The 23,755-nt window shown below is 40.7% G+C and overlaps 1 protein-coding gene across 3 annotated transcripts in view; it reads right to left on the bottom strand.

The window, feature by feature from the left end:
• The window catches only part of LOC140482253 (protein TANC1-like), a 245,970-nt gene that overhangs the window by 93,043 nt on the left and 129,172 nt on the right, over window positions 1-23,755 (bottom strand). For all 3 annotated transcript variants that reach the window (XM_072579410.1, XM_072579411.1, XM_072579409.1), the window contains 2 exons: window positions 19,552-19,703; window positions 281-512 (listed from right to left, as the gene is read on the bottom strand). In XM_072579410.1, the coding sequence (XP_072435511.1) occupies window positions 281-512; window positions 19,552-19,703 (384 nt within the window). The remainder of the gene's footprint in view (window positions 1-280; window positions 513-19,551; window positions 19,704-23,755) is intronic.

Raw genomic sequence — 23,755 nt, 5'->3', positions numbered from 1 at the left:
TTAAATTAAAGTTACTGGCATGAAGTCTTCTCACTCTCAACTGACTACTCTGACATTGCAATAATACAGAAAACTTACAATATTTGAGATATATAATTTTTGCTGTGTTATCGAGCATGCAGATTCATAAGGTACCAGTTAAAAGTTCATCTATGCTATATTTCATAGGTTAACTTTCAACGTTGGCAATCTGGTATAAAATACTACAGACACTATAACTAATTACATAATACCCAGCAGATATCTTAAGCAAATCACTTACATCTATTAAGAGCCTTACCTTTTACCAGATTTGCAAGAGGCTCCAAAATACCTCTCTTAAATGCAGCCATCGGATCCTGGACACAAGATCGTAGACTGAGGACGCTCTGTATGTGTGATTCCTTCAGCAGTAGATCCCTGAAGGCAGCTAGCTGAGGTGCACGACAAAGCAAAGCTGCTACACTGTGGACAAATTCTGGTACGAGGCAAGTGTAAGTGTTATCAGCCTGGCAGTAGTGATAGGCAACAACCTGTTTAAAAAGAAAGAAACAAGTTTTGCTTTGCTGAATATTTTCTTCACACAACAAAAATTCCTTGTAGTACATCAGGAAAATATCATGAATGCTGGGAATTTGAAATACAAACAAAAATACTAAAATTATGAGGCAGCAGAGGTGATAAGAGCAGAGAGAAATACATGTCATTCTTGTTTCACTCTGAACAGATGCCATCTGATCTGCTGAGAATTTCCAGAATTTTCTGTGTTCATTTCAGATTTCCAGTAGTGTTACCTTACATTATATTTAATAGGATGCTTGGGTTCCTATCCGCTCCTTTACTTTTTAATGATGATTGTTCTTTAATTCTCATATTCTCTTAACTCCTTGCTTTTTTAAAAAGCAATTCTATCCCCACTCTGAATTGTTTTGTGACTATTCAATTACTTGCTGTTCTGCCGAGCTTTTGTCAGCCAGAAAGCACTATGATTGGATTGGTGAGCAAACAAAAGCAGCAGCTAAATTGCCAAACAAATAAACAGGCAAGGGATTGCTCAGGAAGGATTGTTCTAGCAAGTAGACCAGCCAGAGGCATACAGAGGATAATAAAAGTGAGCAAGAAGCACTCTCAAATTGGAGTGTAAAGGAAGGACTCAGAGAATTAGAAATGAAAAACAGGAGAGCTAGAATATATTTGAAATGAGTAAGTATGTAAGCTAATCTCCCAAGAAACATTCTCCCTGGGCCAACCTCAAATGAGGTTAGTAAAACTGCAGAACAAATGATACTATAGTGTTCAAATATGTTATCTCAAAATGCAGGAATCTTATTCAGTCTGAAAAGTATGCTTCTACCATTCAGAAGGGAATCAATACCAAATCTGTATCTAAGATTGTCAAGTTTGACTAGGCGTACAGCAGGGACAATCCAAAAGTAAAAGGACAAAAAAATTTAGAAATTTATGTTTAAAAACTTACTCACCATTTACAAAGTTCTGAACAACCCTGTAAAGCAAATTCCAACATGTACATCTGATTCTCCCAGCTATCTTAAGTGGTCCCCTTCCAGTTGGCACTACAGCTACATGAGCCTTCCATGGTCATATTATGAATATTTGGCAGAAAAGTATGTATGAAACATTAACAAACGTGTGCTAAATGTGTGATAACATAAAAACAAAGTTCTTTTAAAGCTAGTCCTGTGAAGTACTCAAAATGTTGGGCTAAGTATAAAGAAACAAAACGAATAAATAAATAAAGCATTATAAAGGTTATATCCACATGTTTTAAAACTACATCATCTCAAAAATGTGCCAGATATACACTGGGAAAATACACCATAATAAACACATTCTTCTCTGAACATATCAACCCCGATTTTAGAACAAAAGCAATAGCGAATGCTCCTGGTTACCTTTTTTTGAGGACAAGACAACATTTCCAGTTATAATGGGAAACAAAACTAAGGGACGTAAACAGAAAATAATCACTAATAAATCCAATAATATATCTAGGGGCAATTTTGTTCCCTTGTAGTGCTGAACATGAGACACCTCATTCCTCTGTGGAGTAGATGAAGCAAAAGTATAAATGTATTTAAGAGGAAACTGAACATGTGGCAGATACTGAGATATGTGAGTACTAAGAGTGATATGGGTGAAAATTCAATTGGAACTTAAGTATCACCTAGACCTCCTTGTTTTGGATGGCCTAGCCTGCACTGTAAATTCTATGCAATTCTGTACAACTGGGAAGCAACAGCTACCATGAAATTAAACAAATTGATCCATGTAATTTTCGCATTTAACTCCATTTAAGAGAACATAAATAAAATCTGGAGAAATTATTTAGCTCATTGCAGGGGGAATGAATTGGAGAATTGAAGGGGATTGGTGGAATGAAAGCTAGGCCTGTGTCTTAGCAAAATAACATGAGGAGACCTTTAGCACTATTCATTCTTCCAACCCACAAGGGAATTTTATCAACAGGCTTCGGACTTGTCTCCCAGTGCAAGGATTTAATTAAAATACTTGAAGCATTCTATTAAGTGCCAATTTTCCAGGCCATCAACATGACGCAAATGGCAAATTAACACTCCACTGGGGCAGGGCAGTTGTCCAGCAACAGCATAGGGAGGAAGTCTTTTTTAATCATTCAGAAAGCAAGTACAATGAGTTGTTATGGACCAGGCCAGATCCCCTCAAAACACTTCAAGAAAGTAGGCCAGGCCCTAACTTTGCTAGTTAAGCAGGTCGACAGTGGGCATTCCAGGAGAGATGCAAATGATCATACTATTTCATTTTAAACAAGATTTATTTACAAGATTACCGAGCGTAACACAAACAAAAAACAGAATACCGAATAACAACCTATCCGAAAATCCAACAGATTTTCCCAACTTAATGCTGTTCCTAATACTTGCAACAATCCCCATAAACACCCCTCAGCACAAAAAGTAAAATCAAACACAGGGTTTTACAGAACAGAAGTCAGGGAGAGGGGGTGGATCAGCATAGACCTTCTTCCCTTGGGTCCAGCAGCTTCACAACTGCTTGACTGCTTTCAGTGAATAGTGAGACTGCCAAAAACCAAATCAAACAAGAGCGAAACTGAGCTGCAAGAACTGACCGCTCCCCTTTCATTTTATAAGTGCTTTTTATAAACTTTAAAGCTTTTTGACTGAGGCATTATCTGTTAGCTATAATCAAACCGACCCTAAAACCCTTCAAAGGTTAAGACTTTTCGGAGTCTATGTCTTTTACAATCTCTTTGGAAAAACAAACCAAGGACAACAGAAACTTGTTAAAGGAGCAACATCGTCACAGAGTCCTGGGGCAAGTCAGTCATGAATGTGACAAGGAGCAGCAACTGCAACAGTGCTATGAGAAAAAGAGTACGTAAGATGGAGAAACACAGACAGTATGTGTAAAACAAAATAAGAGTGCACACGAGAGAGACAGACAATGTGCATGAGAGCGCGGGCTGGTGGGCAAGTGTGTCCAGGAGAGAGCATGAGATTATGAGAGACAGACAGAGTGTATGCGAGAGTACCACACGTTTGCACATCCCGCATGCACCTGAGAGAGTGTGATATGCACACTTGTGTGAGTGAATGAATTTGAGAGGGAGAGAGGGAAAAAATAGAGTGTTGCTAAGTAAGTAAGTGGAGTGGGTAGGATGAGGAGCTGTCTTGGAATAATTTTTGTTTTTCTTGTTTACTGTTGTGGTGAACCTCACCTTTCTAAAATTTGCTTAACAATTCTCCGAAAGATTGAAATGCAGCATTATGACAGTTATCCATTACATTGTGCACATATCATTGGAAACGCTTATAAAACGTTTCACTGCACATGCATGCTGTTCCAACTGCAAACTGAGCATGACAGTTTAGCTGGTCCATGAATGAATGAATTTACAAATAGTTTGCAGCAGTTTCCTGGCTGATAAAACACAGATAGATTACTAACTTGATTAAACAGCAAGGGGTGCTGGGTACATTGGCCAAATAAAATTCTGAAGTCACAAAACCAAGACACCAAACACTGTGCAAACACAGCAGCCAGATGCTAATGACACTAGCATAACGTAAAAGGCAACAGTTATCCCATTTAGACATATCCTCCACAAACAAAGAAGGGCCCAGACAGAAAGGCACTGTATCGATTCAAATGATTGACAATGTGTCAAACTATTAAACTGGTCTCCCTGATTCACCAAAACCATAGGGAGTTCCAGAAAACCACCCGAAGGTGGTATAGAAACAGGGTTAACCGGCAGACCCCTATCTTGAATCTTCTCAAGGCCTTCCGATGAGACCATCACAGTAAGAGGCAGAGATGAGCCAATCATCCAGGGGGAGAGAGAGAGAGAGAGAGAGAGAGAGAGACAGACAGAGACAGACAGAGAAAGCAGTTTCACAGACCCAGAGACAGAGAGAGAGAGAGAGAAAGAGTGACTGCTTAAATCTACAACAGACCTGGGAAGTATTGTAACATTAAGGGCGCCAAATCAGATTAGAGACAGCATTGTTCATATTACTGGTTATTGTAATTTGTTTTCAAATAAATTGAGACTGCTTATGTCAGTACCAACTTGTATTCAAAGTGATTTGATTACTTCAGTATTGTGGGACACCTCAGCAAATTCATTCACAACATTCTGGTTGGAGCTGTCTAACTTGTTTTCAGGAGGCAGGAGATGAGGTGATTCCAATGTATGTCGTTCTTACTCTGCTCCTACAGAATAACAGCAATACCAAACTGCACGTATCATGTAACAATCAGGCAGAATGTTGAGTTTAAATAAAGGGAGTACTTTACTTTGTCATCTGATATAAATTCGAATGCAAGAAATGAAGGCTATAAACTATTTATGAGGACATTCGGTGCTGTTCTAATAAAGAGGATCTCAAATGTTCAAATTATTATTTCCTTTACTGGACAATTCAATTAAAATGCACAGCAAAACCTCAGTTGTATGCACCTGCTATACAACTCTAACTGCGTTTATATTCAGTAGTAATTACATGCATAGCAAGTACTAATTAAAAACTGGTTTTCAAAAAAATGAGCCTCCAACTCTACGAAAAACAAATTTTCTTCCAAAACATCACCATCACAATTTGAAGATAATTCAAATACAATTATAGGAAATTTGAGTTTCCCATCTCCTATTTCAACAGAAATGAGTTCCAGTTTGGATGCTGTTTCAACAAATAAAGTTATTCTAATTTATTGGAATTTACAGGCAGTATGCTAATTTAAAAGCCACAAAAATAGGCAGGAAGACAAGTGGTGAGGATGCCAGAGTCTGCAAAGAGATACAAACAAGGTATGTGTCAGTGGACAGAAGTCAGATAGAATGTGGGAAAAGAGAGACTTTTGATTTATGTGGAAAGAACTGAATATTATTTAAATGACGAAAGACAACAGAGGGATTTGGGGGTCCTTGTGCATAAACCACAAAACGTAGCACAAAATATCAGTAGGAAAACAATTGGAATGTTGGTTATTATTCCAAAAGGGAATAGAATATAAAAATAGGGAGATCTTAATAAACCTATAAAAGTTACAGCCAGATCACACCTAGAATAATACGAACAACTTTGATCCTATATTGAAGGGAAGATATATCAATGTCGAAGGCAATCCATTGAAGGTTTTTGAGGTTTGAGGGGATTTTCTTACAAGGAAAGGTTGAGTAGTTGGGCCTGTATCCATTGGAGCTTAGAAGGATGAGAAAAGACATTGTTAAAACATAAGGTGTGTGTGTGTGTGTGTGTGTGTGTGTGTGTGTGGGGGGGGGGGGGGGGGGGGGGGGGGGGAGGGGGAAGAGGCGGCATGCTGAGAGGTCATTTCTGTGTGGTTGAGTGTCGGACCAGAGAGCATTATCTCAGAGTAAAGGGTCTCCTATTAATCTAGAAAGAATAGAAGCATGCGAAACCAATTAATTAACTAACTAATAAATTAATTAACTCGAAGAGGTGGCTGGCAGGCAATGCACTGTAGCTATGATGTGGGAGTTGGCTGATGCCATTGTGAGCTGCAGTGACCATGTCTGTAGCAAGCATTGGTACCTCGGCTCAGAATTGATGAGCTGGACACTATGACACATCTGGGAAGAGGAGAGTTACCTGGAGGCAGTAACACCTGGTAGATTAAATACCTCAAATTCGATCAGTGGTCAGTGACGGCAGGGTGTGACTGCAAGTGAGGCAGGTAAAGCGATCCTGTATTCAGGAACAGAGGAGCCTCAGCTCTTGACCTTGTCCAACAGGTACGAAGTACTTGCTAAAATCAAGAACTGCAGATGCTTTAAATCAGAAACAAACACAGAATTTGCTGGAAAAGCTCAGCAGGTCTCGCAGTATCTGTGAGGAGAAGTAAGATTGGCAAAGGGTCACCAGACCCGAAACGTTAACCTTGATTTCTCTTCACAGTTGCTGCCAGACCTGCTGAAATTTTCCAGCAACTTCTATTTTTGTAACCAAGTATTTTCTCCCTGTGTGGATAAGGAACAGGACCGTAGGGAGGATGAGCCAGCTGACCACAGCACCATGGTAGGGGAGGCCAAAGGTGGGGATAGTAAAAAGATAAGTGGTAATCATAGGGGATTCTACAATTAGGAGAATAGATAGCATCCTTTGTAAGCAGGATTGAGGGTCCCACATGGTACGTTGCCTGCCTGGTGCCAGGGTGAGAGACATCCTCTCCAGTATCCTTTCAAGGTGGTCGAGGGAGGGTGAAGATCGAGTTATTGTGGTCCACGTCGGGACAAACAACATAGGCAAGATGAGGAAAGAGGTTCTGTTTGGGGATTGTCAGGAAACAGGAACTAAAGAATTAGAACCTCGTGGGTTCTAATCTCCGGATTACTGCCTGAGCCACGCGCAAATTGCCATAGGGACATGAGAATAAGGGAAGTAGACAAGTGGCTAAAGGAGTGATGTGGGAAAGAAGGGTACCAGAATAGGAATAATCTGTACCGTTGGGATGGTCTAATCAAACTGAGCCGGGACCAAGATTCTAGCAAAAAGAGTAAATAGGGTGCTTAACAGGACTTTAAACTAGAAAGTGGTAGTGGGGAGGGAAACAAAGCAGATTTTGGGGGGGGGGGGGGGGGGGGGGGGTTGGATTCAACTGCATGGAATAGCATGAAAAGAAAGGACAACTCAGGAGAGGTTATTCAAGTCTCCAGAACACAAACTAGTAAAGGGTTGGGAATTTAACTTCAAGCACACCAGATAAAGGGATGACAATGAAAGGAGAGACAGTAAATGCATGACTGGAGGTGTTGTATCTGAATGCACGCAGTATACGAAATAAGGTAAATGAACTTGTGATGCAGCTTGAAATTGGCAGGTATGATGTGGTGGGCATCACAGACATGTGGCTGTAAGGGGATCAAGACTGGAAGCTAAATATCCAAGGGTAGACATACTATTGAAAAGACAGGGAGGTGGGATTGCCCGATTAGTAAGAAATGGAATTAAATCAATAGCAAGAAACGATATAGGGTCAGATGATGTAGAACCTGTGTGGGTAGAATTGAGCAACCCCAAAGGCAAAAAAACCATAATGGGAGTTATGTACAGGCCTCCAAACAGTAGTCAGGATGTGGAGCACAAGATACATCAGGAGTTAGAAAAGGTGAAAGAAAGGCAAGGTTACACTGATCATGAGGGATTTCAATACGCAAGTGGATTGGGAAAATCAGATTGGTAGTAGACCGCAAGAAAAGGAGTTGGTGGAATAACTACGAGATGGCTTTTTGGAGCAACTTGTGGTGGAGCCCACGAGGGAACAGGCAATTCTGGATTCAGTGATGTGTGAAGAGGCAGATTTGATAAGGGCACTTAAGGTGAAGGAACCGTTCTGAGGCAGTGATCATAGTTTGAGAGAGGGGAGCTGGAATTAGATGTAATTGTATTCTAGTTGAATAAAGGTAACTACAGTTCAGAGGCATGAGGGAAGAGCTGGCCACAACTGACTAGGAGAAGAACCTAGCAGGAAAGACAATGAAATAGCAATGACAGGAGTTTCTGGGAGTAATTCAGGAGACACAGTAAAAATTCATTCCTAGGAAAAAGCATGCTAAAGGGAGGCGGCAGCAATCATGGTTGACAAGATAAGTCAGGGACTGCATAAAAGCATAAAACATATAATGTAGCAAAGGGCAATGCAAAGCTAGGGGATTGGGAAACCTACAAAGACCAACAGAGGACAACTAGAAAAGAAATAACGAGGGAAAAAGATTAAATTTGAGGGTAAGCTAGGCAGTAACATAAAAGAAGTTTGCAAGCGTTTCCTTAGATATGTAAAGGGTAAAATTGAGGCAACAGAGAACATTGGGCCAGCAAAAAAAGTGACGCTGGAGAATTAGTAATGGGGAACTAAGAACTGTCTGAGGAACTGAACAAATACTTTGCATCAGTCTTCACAGTGGAAGACATGAGCAACATCCCAAAAATTAAAGTGAGTCAGGGGCAGAGTTGAATTTAGTGGACATCACCAAAAGGTCTGAAGGTGGATAAATCACCTGGACCAGATGACTACACTCCAGAGATCTGAAGGAGTTAAGTGAAGAGATTGTGGAGATGCTAGTGGTGATCTTTTAGGAATCACTAGTGTCAGGTAGGGTCCCAAAGGACTGGAAAATCACAAATGTAACCCCCTTGTTTAAGGAGGGAGTGAAGCAAAAGACGGGAAATTACAGGTCAATTAACCACACCTCAGTCGTTAGTAAGACTTTGGAGTCCACTGTGAAGGATGGGATTTCGAATTACTTGCATGGTAAAATGGAGCAGAGACAACATCTTTTCATCATGGTGGTCATGCCTGACAAATCTATTAGAATTCTTCGAGAAGGTAATGAGCAGGTTAGACAATGGAGAGCCAATGGATGTTATCAACTTGGACTTCCAGAAGGTCTTTGACACGGTGATGCACAGGAGGCTGCTGAATAAGATAAGGGCCCATGGTGTTAGAGGCAAGGTAATAGCATGGATAGAAGATTGGCTGCCTGGCAGAAAGCAGAATAGAGGTAAGAGAGTCCTTCTCAGGTTGTCAGCTAGTGGCTAGTGGAATTCTGCCACCAGTTAGGAACTATATTTGAGGCAGAGATGGACTTTTATTAGTAAGGATATCAAATGTTTTATGAAAAGGGTTGGAAAGTGGAGTTAAGGATTATAAGATCAGCTATGATCTGAATGGTGAAGCAGTCTCTGTTGACCAACAGCCTACTTCTGCTCCTACATCCTATGGTCCAAGAAGCTGGGTGCAAAGATCTAGAAATCCAAATTACCTGAGTTTCTCCTTTCCTACCAGCAGATACCAGGTAAAGGGAATTTCTTAGGATGCACCAGCAAGGATAGAAGCAAAAAGTTAGTCATATTTAAGTATTTATCTTAAGGCAACCAAGAAGTTAAAATAAAACGTTGCTCATTTTCACAGAGTTACACCTCAAATTTTTAAAATGTTTCTACAAAAATAACAACAGAAGAGTAAGTTTCCATTAATTAAATTGATTTTTCACTGATTGTAGTTTGGGCATGCCTCAGGTTGTCAATTCTGGCTAGAAACATTCTGGGAGACATCGAAAATGACCTCATGAAAAGCTGGTAGCATGGCAAAGCAGCTGAAAGTAATGAATGTTAAATTAGGAGAGAGGGGAACATGACTAAAAGTACAGTTGAGCTGAATGATTCAGTGTGACAATGAGTGACATGGAACAAACTAAATTCCACGAATAAGTTTTCCCATACTGTCAACCCTTGAAGGATGCAAATCCACAACACATCAGAGTCTGCTGGGTTCAGACTGAGATTAAATAATAACATTATTAACACTAGCTAAGCATTATACCAACATCCAGCAGTATCAGCCTGAGCACAACCTTTGCTCAGAATCAGCATTTTCTCTTTTCTAGCTCCATTGCCTAAACAAGCGTCTTGACTGAATGGAGCATTGTTCACATTTTATTTGAATATTTCAGTCAAGTGGCCCTGTCAAGTCAGGCTTATCTAAGGATGGGAAGTAGGTTCTTGACACAGGTATGGTTAGGTGATATCTGAATGGAAGCTCTAGCTGGTTGATGACTGGTCTCTAAAATAAGAGAAATCAGAGAGTCCCCAAGCACAAGCAATGATTGGATAGCTGGTCACCTAAGGGATTTAGGAGCTCCAATACTCCAGCAGCGAGTCTTCCTCAAGAGCTAACAAACTTCCAAGAATGCTTATTCATGGAATTTAGTTTGGTTATTAGAAGGTAAAAGCTGATTCTGGGATATTCCAACCATTTCAGGGCGGTTGGCAACCACTGGGATGCCTTAACAGTTGTCCTTTGGAGAATCTTAGAATTACTGCCAGCAACTGCATTTATATATGTATGTGGATTCAAGATGTTGCTACCAGTTTTGAAGAATATATAATGCAAACACTGTTTTGCCATTACGACAACCACAAAGAGTTGGCCACAATTTTTAAAATGCTGCTAATGGTGGCCATTAATGGTTGCTGAATGTCAAAGGGCACAATGGAATAGCAGACAAATTTTCCTGTGTTACCTTCTGCAACAATAGTGTGATTCTTCCAAAAAGAAAAAGCAAGAAATTAACAAACTTTACTAACAAATCAAAGGGTAATGAAAGACCCAGGACCTCTTTATCCTAAAAGATCATTTTCCTCGAGAGCTATATTATTTTCTTCCACTACTTCCATTGAGCAAATTAAGGTTGAAGACTTAATCTTGTGGCTAATCACAATTATCCTTAATATATCCTGCTCCAGCATGTTCTAGATATTTTTCAAACAGAATGAAAGAACTGCACTACCTTCCTGAGTAGTCCAACCCCAGGAAGTTAAAAATCACACAACATCAGGTTATAGATCAACAGATTTATTTGGAAGCACTAGTTTTCGGAGTGCTGCTCCTTCATCGGGTAGTTGTTTAAAGGCAAGAAATGGAGGCGTAGGGAAAGTCTTGGCGAGGTACTCATCCTCATCAATAATGCATTGCTGGCTGGGAAGAACATGGCTTCGTTTTTCAGCTCCCAAGAAGTACTCGACAACAAAGAGTACCTTATCGGTTGCAACTTGCGTCTGTCTGCTGAGGAGGACATTAAGATTTCTCATTGTGCCACACTGGAAATGGTGATCGATGAATTGAACATTGTACCCCGTTCTTGAGGGCATCCTTGAGCACCTTCAGATGTCAGTCACGTTCCTCCTCAAACTGATAGGGTACCCCTCCTTGTCCAGTACTTCCCGAGTGCTGAGAAACTACGCCATATTCTTCCCAGCCTGCAACATTAGCTCGCCAAGACCTTCCCTACGCCTCCAATTCTCGCTCTTAAACAACCGCTAAACTTTAAATAGACCACTGTTCACAGCAAACTGCCAAGTCTTCAAGACATCGACCACAACACCGTACAATCCTGTCAGAGCAACCACTGCAAGACGTATCAGAGTGTCAACATAGATACCACCATTACATGTGGGGACACCAGCCACCATGTATGTGACAAGTATTCATGTGACTCGCCAATGTTGTCTATCTCATACGCTGCAGGCAAGGATGTCTCAAGGCATAGTACATTGGTGAGACCAAGCAGACGCTATCACAATGGGTGAATGGACACTACGCAACAAACACCACAGAGTGGGTATGCCCCTCCCTGTCGGGGAACACTTCAGCGGTCAGGGACATTCGGTCTCGGATCTTCAGGTGACCATCCTCCAAGGCAGACTTCAGGATCGGCAACAACGCAAAGTGGCCAGGCAGAGGCTGATAGCCAAGTTCAGTACCCATGAGGATGGCCTCAACTGGGACCTTGGGTTCATATCACACAACAGGTGACCCCCACTACACTGTACACTTTCTCACACAAGCACATACACACACACACTCTCAGACGCAAGCTCTCTCTCATCACATACTCCCTCTCATACACACACATATACAGCCCCCCCCATACTCTCACCCATGCGCACACACACTCGCACAAGCTTATTCACACGCTCATTTTACCAAGCGTGCATACAAGCAAACACACACTCGCTCTTGTGCACTCACTCTCTCTCTCCCCTTCATGCATGCACCTACACATAAGAAGGCTGGTCAGAGGCAGCACTGGATCAACTCCAGTGCTGTCTGGAATCAGCTGATTGGACCATGTTCAAACAGTCTGCAGGTACCTTGGACGAGTACGCCACCACCATCAAGACTTTATCAGCAATTATGGGGAGGACTGTATACTGAGGAAGTCAATCCGTGTTCCCCAACAGGAAACCCTGGAGGAATCCCCCTCTTCCGCCCTCTGTGCTCGCTTTGAGCGGAATTTCGGTGGAGAGGTAACACCTATTCCAACAAGTCCTGACAAACCTATCCCAACAATCACTGCAAAGGTCAGATCAGTTTTCCTTCGTGTGAATCCAAGGAAAGCGATGGGACCAGTACCAGGCTGTGAACTCAGGTCAACTGCCAGAGGTCTTCTCGGACATCTTCAACCTCTCTCTGCAGCAGGCCACTGTCCCTCCAGCCTCCCCACTACTGTTGACCCACTCCAGTTTGTCTATTGGACTAACAGATCCACGTCAAATGCCACATCACTTGCCCTTCACTCCCTCCTAGAACATCTTGACACAAGTATACCTACGTAAGAATCCTACTCATTAACTACAGTTCAGCCTTCAACACTTATCACCTGGAGACTGATTATCAAACTTAGTGATCTCAGACCAAGCCCCACTCTCTGCAACTGGATCCTCAGTTTCCTGGCCCACAGACCACGAGCAGTGACAATTGGGGACAATATTTCATCCTCACTAACATTCAACACTGGAACCCCCCCAAGGGATGCATCCTCAGCCTCTTTACTGTACTCACTGTATACCCATGACTGCATCGCCAAATACCAGACTAATGCAATTTACAAGTTCGCTAATGACACCGCCATAGTCAGTCAAATCTCAGATGGTGACGAAACACAGACTACAGATGGGAGGTGGAAGATCTAGAAAAATGGTACACTGAGAACAACCTGGCTCTCAATGCCAGCAAAACCAAGGAACTAATTACTGACTTTCAGCAGGATGTTACTCATGGCCCCCTACACATTAACAGCACAGAGGTGGAATGAGTGGAGAGTGTCAAGCTCCTGGAAGTGGTCATCCACAACAAGCTTTCTTGGAGTCTTCACGTGGACGGACTGGTTACAAAGACCCAACAATGTCTCTTCTTCCTCAGGTCGCTGAAGAAATTTGGCATGACGGCAAACATCCTTGCCAATTTTTGTAAGTGCACCATCGAGAGCATTCTGTTTGGATGTATCACTACCTGATATGGCAATTGCACCATTCAAGATCGAAGCCGGTTACAGAGAGTGGTGAACCCGGGACGGACAATCACAATGGCCCACCTCCCATCTATAGAATCCATCTACCAGGCCCACTATCAAGGAAAGGCTGCCAACATTCTCAAAGATCCATCCAACCCTGGCAATGTTTTTCTACAACCCCTACTATCAGGGAGAAGGTACAGAAGCCTGTACACATGCACCAGCCGGTTTTGTAAGTTTCCATCCTATTGTTGTTAGAATACTGAATGGACTCTCAAACGCTTAACATTCGTCTGTACCTGTGTTTTTGTTTTTTGCCGCTGTTTACGTATTATTTGCTATCAATCCTACATAACTATGTGATCTGCCTAAATTGCTTGCAAGACAAAGCTTTTCACTGTGCCTCGGTACACGTTCAATAAATTCAATTCATTCATTCATGTAAGTCAATGGGATGAATTTGTATTTGCAGATCAATTCTATTTTGCTCAAAAAATGCATAATTTGCAGGCAGTTAATCCATGTAATATTTTGTAAATTCCACTTTGGAAATCGAACCAGTCTGACTCAAGATTGAGATACAGACAGACTCTAACCTCACACCTGCAATGCATTGGCTGAGCTGAGATGTCACTTTTTTATTATAAAACCTCAAGTTATCTCGAGAGTGAGACTTAAAAGTAGTTCTAGGATTTACATATTACTGAACCGAAACCTGCAACCCATTATAAAAGATGAAAGACTTAATAGCAATCTAGGTTTGTTCAATATATCAAATCAATTACTTGACACTGTAATCTTTTGCTATAAATTCTGTGTCTTATGGTCCTGCTCCACAACTACCTGACAAAGGAGCAGCACTCAGAGCTAGTGCTTCCAAATAAACCTGTTGGACTATAATGTGGTGTTGTATGACTTTTAACTTTGTCCACCCAGTCCAACACCAGCTCCTCCACATCATGACACCAGGAAAACTCTAATTTTAAAAGAGGAGTCTACTTTGCACATCAGAGTTAGCCTGTCTCTGAAAATGCACTGCTTTTGCTAATGGAAATTTTTACTTTGTAAAAATTCGAATACAATGTCGTTTAGCGCCCCAATTACAATGCAGTCCCGAAAAAAGTTCAACTTTCAAAATTCTTTGTTAACAATCAACAAAGCTGTACAAATCTTTGATGAAACAATCAATAGTTTATCTCATCCAGTCAATTAAACTTTGTACAGTTCATAATGGGATATTTCCTTCCATTAACATAGGAGACAACAGACTCAGGTGTTCAACATGGACAAGCACCAATTCATTGCAATATATGATAATTAGCAAGAGGTTTCCTTGTCCATGTTTGGTCTGATGCCATGAGAGATCATTGGGTCCAGAGTCAATGTTGAAGACTTGGAAGGAGGGTAACTCCATCCCAATTGTATACCGCTGTGCTAGTACCTCTGCAGGATCTGTCCAGCAGTAAACAGGACATAACCAGGTATGGTGATGGTGCTATCTGGGACATTGAGGCTAAGGTATAATTCCATTAGTACGACTATGTCAGGCTGTTGTTTGACTAGTTTGTGATAGAGTTTTCTCAATTTTGTATGAGCCCCCAAACGTTATTAAGGAGCACTCTGCAAGGTGGACAGGGCTGAGTTTGCAAGGATCATTTCCAGTGCCTTAGTTAATGCCAGGTGGTCCACTCCTTTCTTGAGTATTTCTCATGGTCAATACAATTGCTTGGCTTGCTAGCCATTTCAGAAGGTAGTTAAGAGTCATTAAGAGGAATCTCGATTATCCGAATATCAATTATCCGAATTTCAGATTATCCAAAGAAGATCTCAAGGTCCCGATAAAAACAGAGATGTTTCCAACACTGATCACGTCATTTGTTTACAATGATTAAAAGTGAATTTGGCTTTCTAAAATGCTGCTGAGAACAGTCCTGGACATTGACTGGAGCCCAGGCACCGTCACCAAATGACTGACTGACCATCCTCTCTCTCTCTCCACTCCCCCCTCCCCCCCCACAACCCCCTCCCCCAAACCCCCCCCCCGCCACAACCCCCTCCCCCAACCCCCCCCAAACATTTTCCCTAGAATTCTACAGAGAGATGTACCCTAAACTCCTCCTTCCCCAGATAATCTCTTCAACATCATCCTGTGTAGGACAAAGATGGAACTTGTCAAAAAGTTGCGCGCACACAGTGTGCTGCTGCCTAGTCTCCTAAGAGGGAGCAAACTTAGCATTTGCTCACTGTGTCAATCCCATTGAACTAATGGGGATGGAGGGTGCAGGAGGCTTCAACAATGCTGCAGGACCTTTACACACAAATGTGTTTCTACTTAGAAACAAACCCTGAGACAGAGAGGGAGCAGTCGGACAGAGCGAGGAAAAAGGAAATTTCAAGAGTCCCAGAGGAGAGACATTGAATCAGTTATCCAAATAATCAATAATCGGAACGAAATATTGTTCGTCCATCTCGATCGGATAATAGAGATTCTTCTGTATTTGGATAGGAATAGTATACAAGTGTATGGGGAGAAAGCAGAAGATTAGCACCAGGTAGTGAAGGACATTTGAACAGACAGTGCAGGGACGACAGGCATCCTGAGATTCTGGATTGTCACAAAGATGAGATCAAATAAAGACAGTAAATTCCCTTTCCAAAAAGGACACTAGATAGGTTTTTACAGCAACCGACAATAATTTCATGGTCATTATTAGACTTTTAATGAATTCACCATCGGTCACCAGTGGAACTTACACTTAGATGAATGGAAATTTACCAGGAACACTGGATGACTAGCCCATTCACAAGAGCATCATTTCATTGTCTCCCACAATATTCAATATTGTAAGAATTATTTTGACAATTCTTTAATGACTTAGGAATATTTTCAAAGCAACTATTCTCAGTAAGATCCAACTCCAGACTGGATGCATCTATCCAGAACAGAAATCCAAGCTCAGGAGCTTGCAAGTTTCCATCAATTGTAGATGCCATTTCAATATCCAAAAAATATGACTGGATATCATCATGGAACCAATCATTGGTTACTAGTTCTGCAGAGCTATTGGTAGTATCTATTGGTAGTATCCACTTCATCTATCATACTTCTGGGTTTTAGTCTGCTTTCATCTCATTGTCTTCTCCATTCAATAACAATATTAAACAAATACAAGCTATTTGTGTTTTTAGTAATAAGAGCTAGATCCTTGCAAAGCTTGGACGTTAAAATCATACTGGAACCTCCTACTGGTCCCGTCAAAGACAAAAAAAATCTGTGGGAATAGCAATTGAGATGCAGCATTTTCTTTTTTTTTTGCATACAGAGGACATATTGAACAAAGACTAATAACCTATCAAATTGATTGTCCTCCTGAATTTACACATTAAAAAAAATGCATTTAACAAGGTGATAAGCCATTCTCAAAGTATGACTTGGGCAACAACTATCAAACTAATCAAACCTGTGCAGACTCTGTCGAACACTCCTGTTAATCACATTGTCCTGCTCTTATCCCCATTGTCTTCAAGATTCCTTTTGATTATTGCCATTTTGGCCACAGATTCTAGGTTATCATCACTCGGTACGGAAAAAGAGGTTCCTCACAAACAAACTGAACATATTATCCAGTAATAAATACAGATTTCAAATACTGAATGAATTATGGATCAAAGTAACTGATTTTTTTTATAATTATGCTTGTATTTTAAACTTAGTTATGAAGTTAACTTCTTCTAAAATATCAATTAAAAAGTAGCTTGCTATCAATTTAATCACAGAACATAACTTTCTATTTTCACTTTCTATTAAATGTGACCAGTTTTGGAATTTTGATTGTTTTGAAAGAAAAAGTGGTGAGTAGCAAGAGATTCTTTTTTCAAAAATGGCCAGCAAGTCAATATGAAATAGTGAGCTAAATCCAGCAAAGATCAGAAAGCATGCAACTGCAAATTCCTCTGGTGTCAACAAAATGAAATGTTAATACTTTTGAATTTATGGTAGGTAGTGTGAAGAGAAAAAAAAACTTCTTTTGCTCTGAGTTCAAAAGAATCTAGGGTCGAGCTCAGAACGGTAGTTCACAGAACTAATCACCTCAACAAAATTCTGTTTGTTAATCATCCCAACTGGGAGAGTTTAGTTAGAAATCTGCATGTTATAAGAATTGAGAAAAATTTAGGCTCAAAGATTTTTGAAAAGCTTTGATGAAGTTGACTTGTAAAAGACTACTGAATTATTTCCACATTTCATAGTAAATAAACACTAAACAATTGAGAGAAGGATGGAATTTCTCAGGACTCAAGTCTGTGCAATAGATGGTAAAAAGAACTAGGTTGAATCTTTGTTTTGTTGCGGTGGTAGATCATCCTAATGGTCTTTTATGTTTAGTTAGTTTGCTTTGTTCTTTTCTCCTTGTAATTAACATCTGCGTATCATTAAGAAAATCTAGAGCCTTGTGTGAATATGTTTAATTGACTAAACATATGATCTATCAAGCCAGTTTCATGCTGAATCCAAAGACATGCAGGTTAGGTGGATAGGCTATGCTAAATTGTCCCTTGGTGTCCTGGGATGTGCAGGCTAGGCGGATTAGCAAAAGAAAATTGGGGTTGGTTTGGATGGGATGCTTTCCGAAGGGTTGTTGCAGACCCAATGGGCCAAATGGCTTCTTCTGTTCGGTTAGGATTCGAAGATTTGACTTGTCCAGTACAGTCGGTTCTGCTACTACATGTGTTTCTTCAACGCAAATTGGCTTTGACGTGACACGCCAACTTTCCTTACTTGTGTTGGCTATAATGTGGTTGTGGCCCCATTAATTTACTTAGTGCTGCTACTGTGCAATTTTCTTAGAATGCAAGATCACACGAGACCAGAACCAATTGTATTACTATCAGCTGGGATGAGAACTGCATGTACTCACTCCCAAAATAATGAATAAGCAGATGACACTGGCCTCATATTATTGATATTGAACAACTTCTTTTTAATTTCTGCAATATATTTTCGAGGCATCAGCTTCATGTCGGACATCAGTTTTTATCTAGCTTTGAACCAGTATAAAGATTTTCAGTGTGATCTTTCAAAAATTGAAGTCATACTGTAAAATAACATAATGAGGTTTTGCAGTTTCTCATGTAAAGAGTTTCGGATCTCAGTCTTGATATCAATTACTCCTCATCTTCCTATTTGGAAGTACATACACCTCCTGAAAACTAATTGATTATTCAGAAACATTTGAAAGAATTTTGTTTTCCATCCTCTCAGTCAATTAATTCACACATAGAATGAATAAAGCAAAGATGTAAAAGGCCAAGGCACAAAGTTTAAGAATAAGGAGGTGATGCTTGAACTGTCTAAAGAGCTGGTTAGGCCACAACTAGAATACTGAGTGCGGTTGTAGAATCCATGTTATGCGAGAGATGGGATTTTACTGGGAGAGTGCAAAGTTGATTTATTAGGATATTTCTGAACTACAGAATTTTAGTTATGAAGAGAAATTTGACAGACTGCGATTGTTTCCCTTGGAGTAGAGGAAATTGACAGAGAACATAATTGAGATGTATAAAATTATTCGGAGCATAGATCGGGTAGACAGGAAGAAACACCTCCCTTTGGAGAAGAAATCAATAACCAGAGACAGAGATTTAAGGTAATAGACAGAAGGTTTAGAGAGGATGCGAGGCAATTCGTTTTCACCCAGATGATAGTATGAATCTGGAGCACACTACCTGTAAGGGTGGCAGAGGCAGAAACCCACACATTTAAAAGGATTTAGATGTGCACCTGCGAAGCAATGGCACATAAAGCTATGGGCAAAGTATTGGAAAATGACAATTAGAAGAGTTACAAGGTTGTTTTTGACTGGTGTAGATTCGGACCTTCTTCTGTGCTGTAGGTCGCTGCGAACCTATGACGCACAACCATAAATATCTTGTTAAAAACGAAAATTGGTAAAATGTTTGATCGCAACAATTAAATTCAGATACACCAAATCATATGAAGTTTTTCATGTTTGGCTTTCAAGGAAAAATGGAATAGGCTTATGAAGTCCCTCAAAATGAAGATTTTGACTTATTCAATCATTGAATGCCAATAACCAGAGATCAATAGTATCGTAGAATGTTACACCACACAATGAGCTCTGGAATCACATGCATGCACCGATGTTGAAACTTACATAAAAGCTGTTCAGAAAATGAAAATTTCAATTGAAAAGATACCATAGAGTAAAGGTGCAGTTTACCTGTGCTGCAAGTCTCTTCAAAGCTTCTTCCCTTCGTTTTTGTAACTCAGGCATTCTAGGAACACTCTCATTGCTCGATACGTTGCTACTATGTAAGGGTGAAGGCATTTGGGACAGTTGGCTCAATGGAAGTTCCTGGGGTAGGTCCATATCTGTTGACAGTTTAAGTAGATTAACAATAATAGTTAATGAAAATGAGAACTTCAACCAACATCCATCATTCTACCCCCCCCAAAAAAAAGCTATAAATCAATCACAAAGCAAAATATGTAAAACGATACACGTGTCACTGAGAAGAGGTTCCAGATTCTAAACAATCAGCATAGGTACGAAGACATTTGGGCTGAAAGTAAAAAGCTTGGATCTTGCCAGAGAAAATAAAAGCTCAATAAACTATGATTAGCACTGCTGACTCAAAGCGCCAGGTAATTAGGTTTGACTCTAGCCTCGGGTGACCGTCTGTGTGGAGTTTGCAGATTCTCCCCATTTCAGCGTGGGTTTCCTCCCACAATCCAAAGGTGCACAGGTTAGGTGGATTGGCATGCCCAATTGTCCAGGAATGTGGCAGGTTAGGTGGGTTAACCTTGGTAAATGCACGGTTATGGGGCTACGGTGGGATGCTCTTCAGAGAGTCGGTGCAGACTCTATGAGCTGAATGCCCTCCTTCCTGCACTGTATGCTATTCGATACTGTATTCTGTACTGTTACTAACATGCAAATCAGCTGCAAGCTCAAGGATCTAAAACACAAAATGCAAGTTATTAACCTCTAGAATTTACGTATTAACTAAATGGCAGAATGCAAACAATTAGCTTTTGTTATTTTTAAGAACTTCTGGATTTGCACATCAATTTGCCCATTAAAGTGACCACCCAAATTTAAGCCTGGTACTTCAAGGAGGAAGAGATGAACCTGGTCAAATTAAACCAACCTCAGTGATGGGGAAACAACTGGAAGCAATTTGGAGGTCAGAATGCACTTCAAGAGGCAGGGATCAATAAAGAACAGTCAGCATGCTTTTGTTAAGGGGAAGTCATCTCTGGTCAACTTGTTTGAATTTTTTGAAGGGGTACCCAGGTGTGTAAATAAGGGCAATGCCTTCAATGCAGTCTGCTCAGATTTTAGCATGGCTTTTGATAAGGTTCCCATGGGAGACAGATAGCAGGCGAACAGCCCATGAAATCTAAAGAAATTTGGCAAAATTGATTCACAATTGGTTGTGTGGCAGGAAGCAGAGGGTGATAGATGATGAGTATTTTTGTGACTAGAAAGGTGTTGAGATAAGTTCCACAAAGAATAGTGCTGGGGCACTTGCTGTTTGTCACACACATGAATGATTTAGACTTGAACGTAGAGACAGTTTATCAATAGTTTTGCGAACGATGCTAAAATTAGTGGTGTAGTTAGTAGGGAGGAGGATACTCTTACTTTAGAGGAGGATTAGATGGGCTGAGCAGATGGGTTGATCAATGGCAAATGAAATTCAAACTCGATAAATGTAAGATGATACAATTGTGCAGGATGAACATGGCAAGTAGGTAGGACGCTGGGAAGCATTATGGGCCAGAGGGACCTTGGCATGCACGTCCACAGGTCTAAGGTATCAAAGACAGATGGATAAAGCGGTTAGGGGAGCATATGGGACATTTGTTTTTATTAGCTGAGGTATACTGTTTAACAGCAGGGAGGTTATGCTGAATCTACATAAAACATTTGTTCGACCACAGAGTACTTGTGTGCACTTCTAGAATGCATATTACTGGATGGATGTACTGGCACTGAAGATGGTATACAGGAGATATACCAGGATATTGTCTGGCTGTTGAATTTCAGTTATGAAGAAAGATTGGACAGACCGAGGCTTAGAGAAAAGCAAATTGAAAGGGGGCATGATAGAGCGGTGTGAAATTATGACGGCCTTAGATAGGCTAGACATGCAAAAGTATCACCCCTTGATGGAGGGGAAAATAACCTAGGGCATACATTTAAGGAAAGGCACAGGAGGTTTAGAGGTAATTTGAGGAAAAAAGTTTTAACCCAGAGGGTGGTGGTAAACTGGAAGTGACAGTCTGTAGTGGTAGTAGAGGAGAAACCCTCTTAACTTTTAAGAGGAATTCAGTTGTAGACTTGCAATGCCAAAGCAAACAAGGTTATGGGCCAAGTGCTGGAAAAATGGAATTAGAATAATTAGTTAGTTGTTTTTCATTTGTGCGGGGCTGAAGGGCCCTTTTCAAGTCCAGTAGTCAAGGCTGGTGGTCAGCTGAAGAGTCATCAGCCTCAAAACATTAACCCTGCTTTCTTCCTGTAGATGCTGCCAGATTTACTGAGCTTCTTCAGCAAGTTGCATTTTTCATTCAGCTTTTCTAGGCCTTGATCCTTCGTTGTTCTTAAATGTGATGGTTGAGCAGATTTTTTTTCAATCAACCCAATCAAGCATGTTCTGACAAATCTCTAGAGCAGTTGAGACTGTAACCCAGACCTTCTCGCCAAGAGGCAGGGACACTATCACTATACCACAGCACAAGAACTAAATTATTCTCTATCAAACTTCAGACATTATGATGCATCTCCACAGCAGCTGTAAAATGACTGCTCTCACTATAACTTTCTCTCCAGTGACATTGTGGGTCAACTTACAGCTAATGGACTGCAGCAATTCATAAGTAGTTCACCATCACTTTCTCAATTACAATCAGGGATGGGTAATAAATGCTGGCCCAGCCAGCAACACCCACACCCTGTGAATGAATATTACTATTTTATATGCTGTTGCGATTGTTTTGGAAGTTTGAAAAAAGTCAAAACAACAGCACTTTTAAAAGGAGAAAGACAGACAAAGGCAGAAAGCACATGGTCTGTAAGGGAGAGAGAGAAAGAAACCCACACTGCTAACTGACCCAGCAGTGAATCTGCGCAGTTACTGCCTTTGCTGCTTGAATTCGTATCGCTGGACATCAGGAGTATGTCGAGGAAAAATTAAATAGCGAAACTCACAACTGATCTTGGAAGAACCTGTTTGGGAGAGCTCACAGCACAGCAACAGATAAGTAAATTGTTTTAAGTATAGTCTTGCTTTAAATCTACAATAGTGAGTACAGCGGGTTCTTTCTTGATGATATGTTTTTATTGGGATCTGTCTCATGGATTAAATTTTAAAAATATAAGCCATAAGTTTTAAGTTAGCCAGGAGCAGTGTTTTGTAGGGCAATAAGCGGTGCTATTCTTTGGGTCTGTGGATTGGAAGAAGCAAAATGGCCTTTCGTAGAGTGATGTGCTCTTCTTGTCAGATGTGGGAGTTTTGGGAGAGTTTAAGGGTTAGTGAGGATTATATTTGCAATAAATGCCGTTAATTGTGAATCCTGCCACATCAAATGGATCGTTTGGAGCGACAGTTAGAGGCAATGACGAATTTACAACAGCTGGGGGTGTGAACGATGGCAATTATAGGAAGGGAGAAAAGCCGCAGATACACTTCGATAGATGGGTTAACTCCAAAAAGAGTAGGAGAGGTAGGCGGGTAGTACAGGAGTCTTCTGTGGCTATCCCCTTTTCAAACAAGTACCTGTTCTGGAAAATGTAGTCATAATTTGGAGAAGTTGGTGTTGGACTAGGGTGTACAAAGTTAAAAATCACAACACCAGGTTATAGTCCAACAGGTTTATTTGGCACCAATAGCTTTCGAAGCGCTGCTCCTTCATCAGGTGGTTGCAGAGAATAAGATTGTAAGACACAGAATTTATAGCAAAAGTTTACAGTGTGATGTAACTGAAATTACATGTTGAAAAAGACTTGGATTGTTTGTTAAGTCTCTCGCCTTTTAGAATGACCATGTTGGTTTCAGTTCTTTCATACGTAAATCGCAAAACTTTTTTTTAAAAAAGTTACATCCTCAAGTGAACTTTAATTGGTGTCATGTCGACCCAGATAACGTGTTGAAGGTGTGAGCTCTCCTGCATGAGGTGGTCTGTGCCACAATGGTCAGACTGATTTTTATCTAAAAAACGGATTTACAGAACCTTACATGGATTCATGCAGTTTTTGAGCATTGTAATTCTACAAGTACAAATTCACCCCACAAACTTGTGTGTGTGTATGTGTTTTTGTTGGGAGTGGGGATGGGGGGGGTATGAGTATCTGAGAGAAAGGGTTCACTAACGATTTACAAGGCTATTGCCAGGTTGGAGAATTTGAGCTACAGAGAGAG

This window comes from Chiloscyllium punctatum, chromosome 10 (assembly GCF_047496795.1).
Source record: "Chiloscyllium punctatum isolate Juve2018m chromosome 10, sChiPun1.3, whole genome shotgun sequence".
In the NCBI taxonomy this organism is placed as follows: domain Eukaryota; kingdom Metazoa; phylum Chordata; class Chondrichthyes; order Orectolobiformes; family Hemiscylliidae; genus Chiloscyllium; species Chiloscyllium punctatum.
Note: the sequence above shows the minus strand (reverse complement) of the source record. Positions and strands in the feature narration are given on the sequence as shown.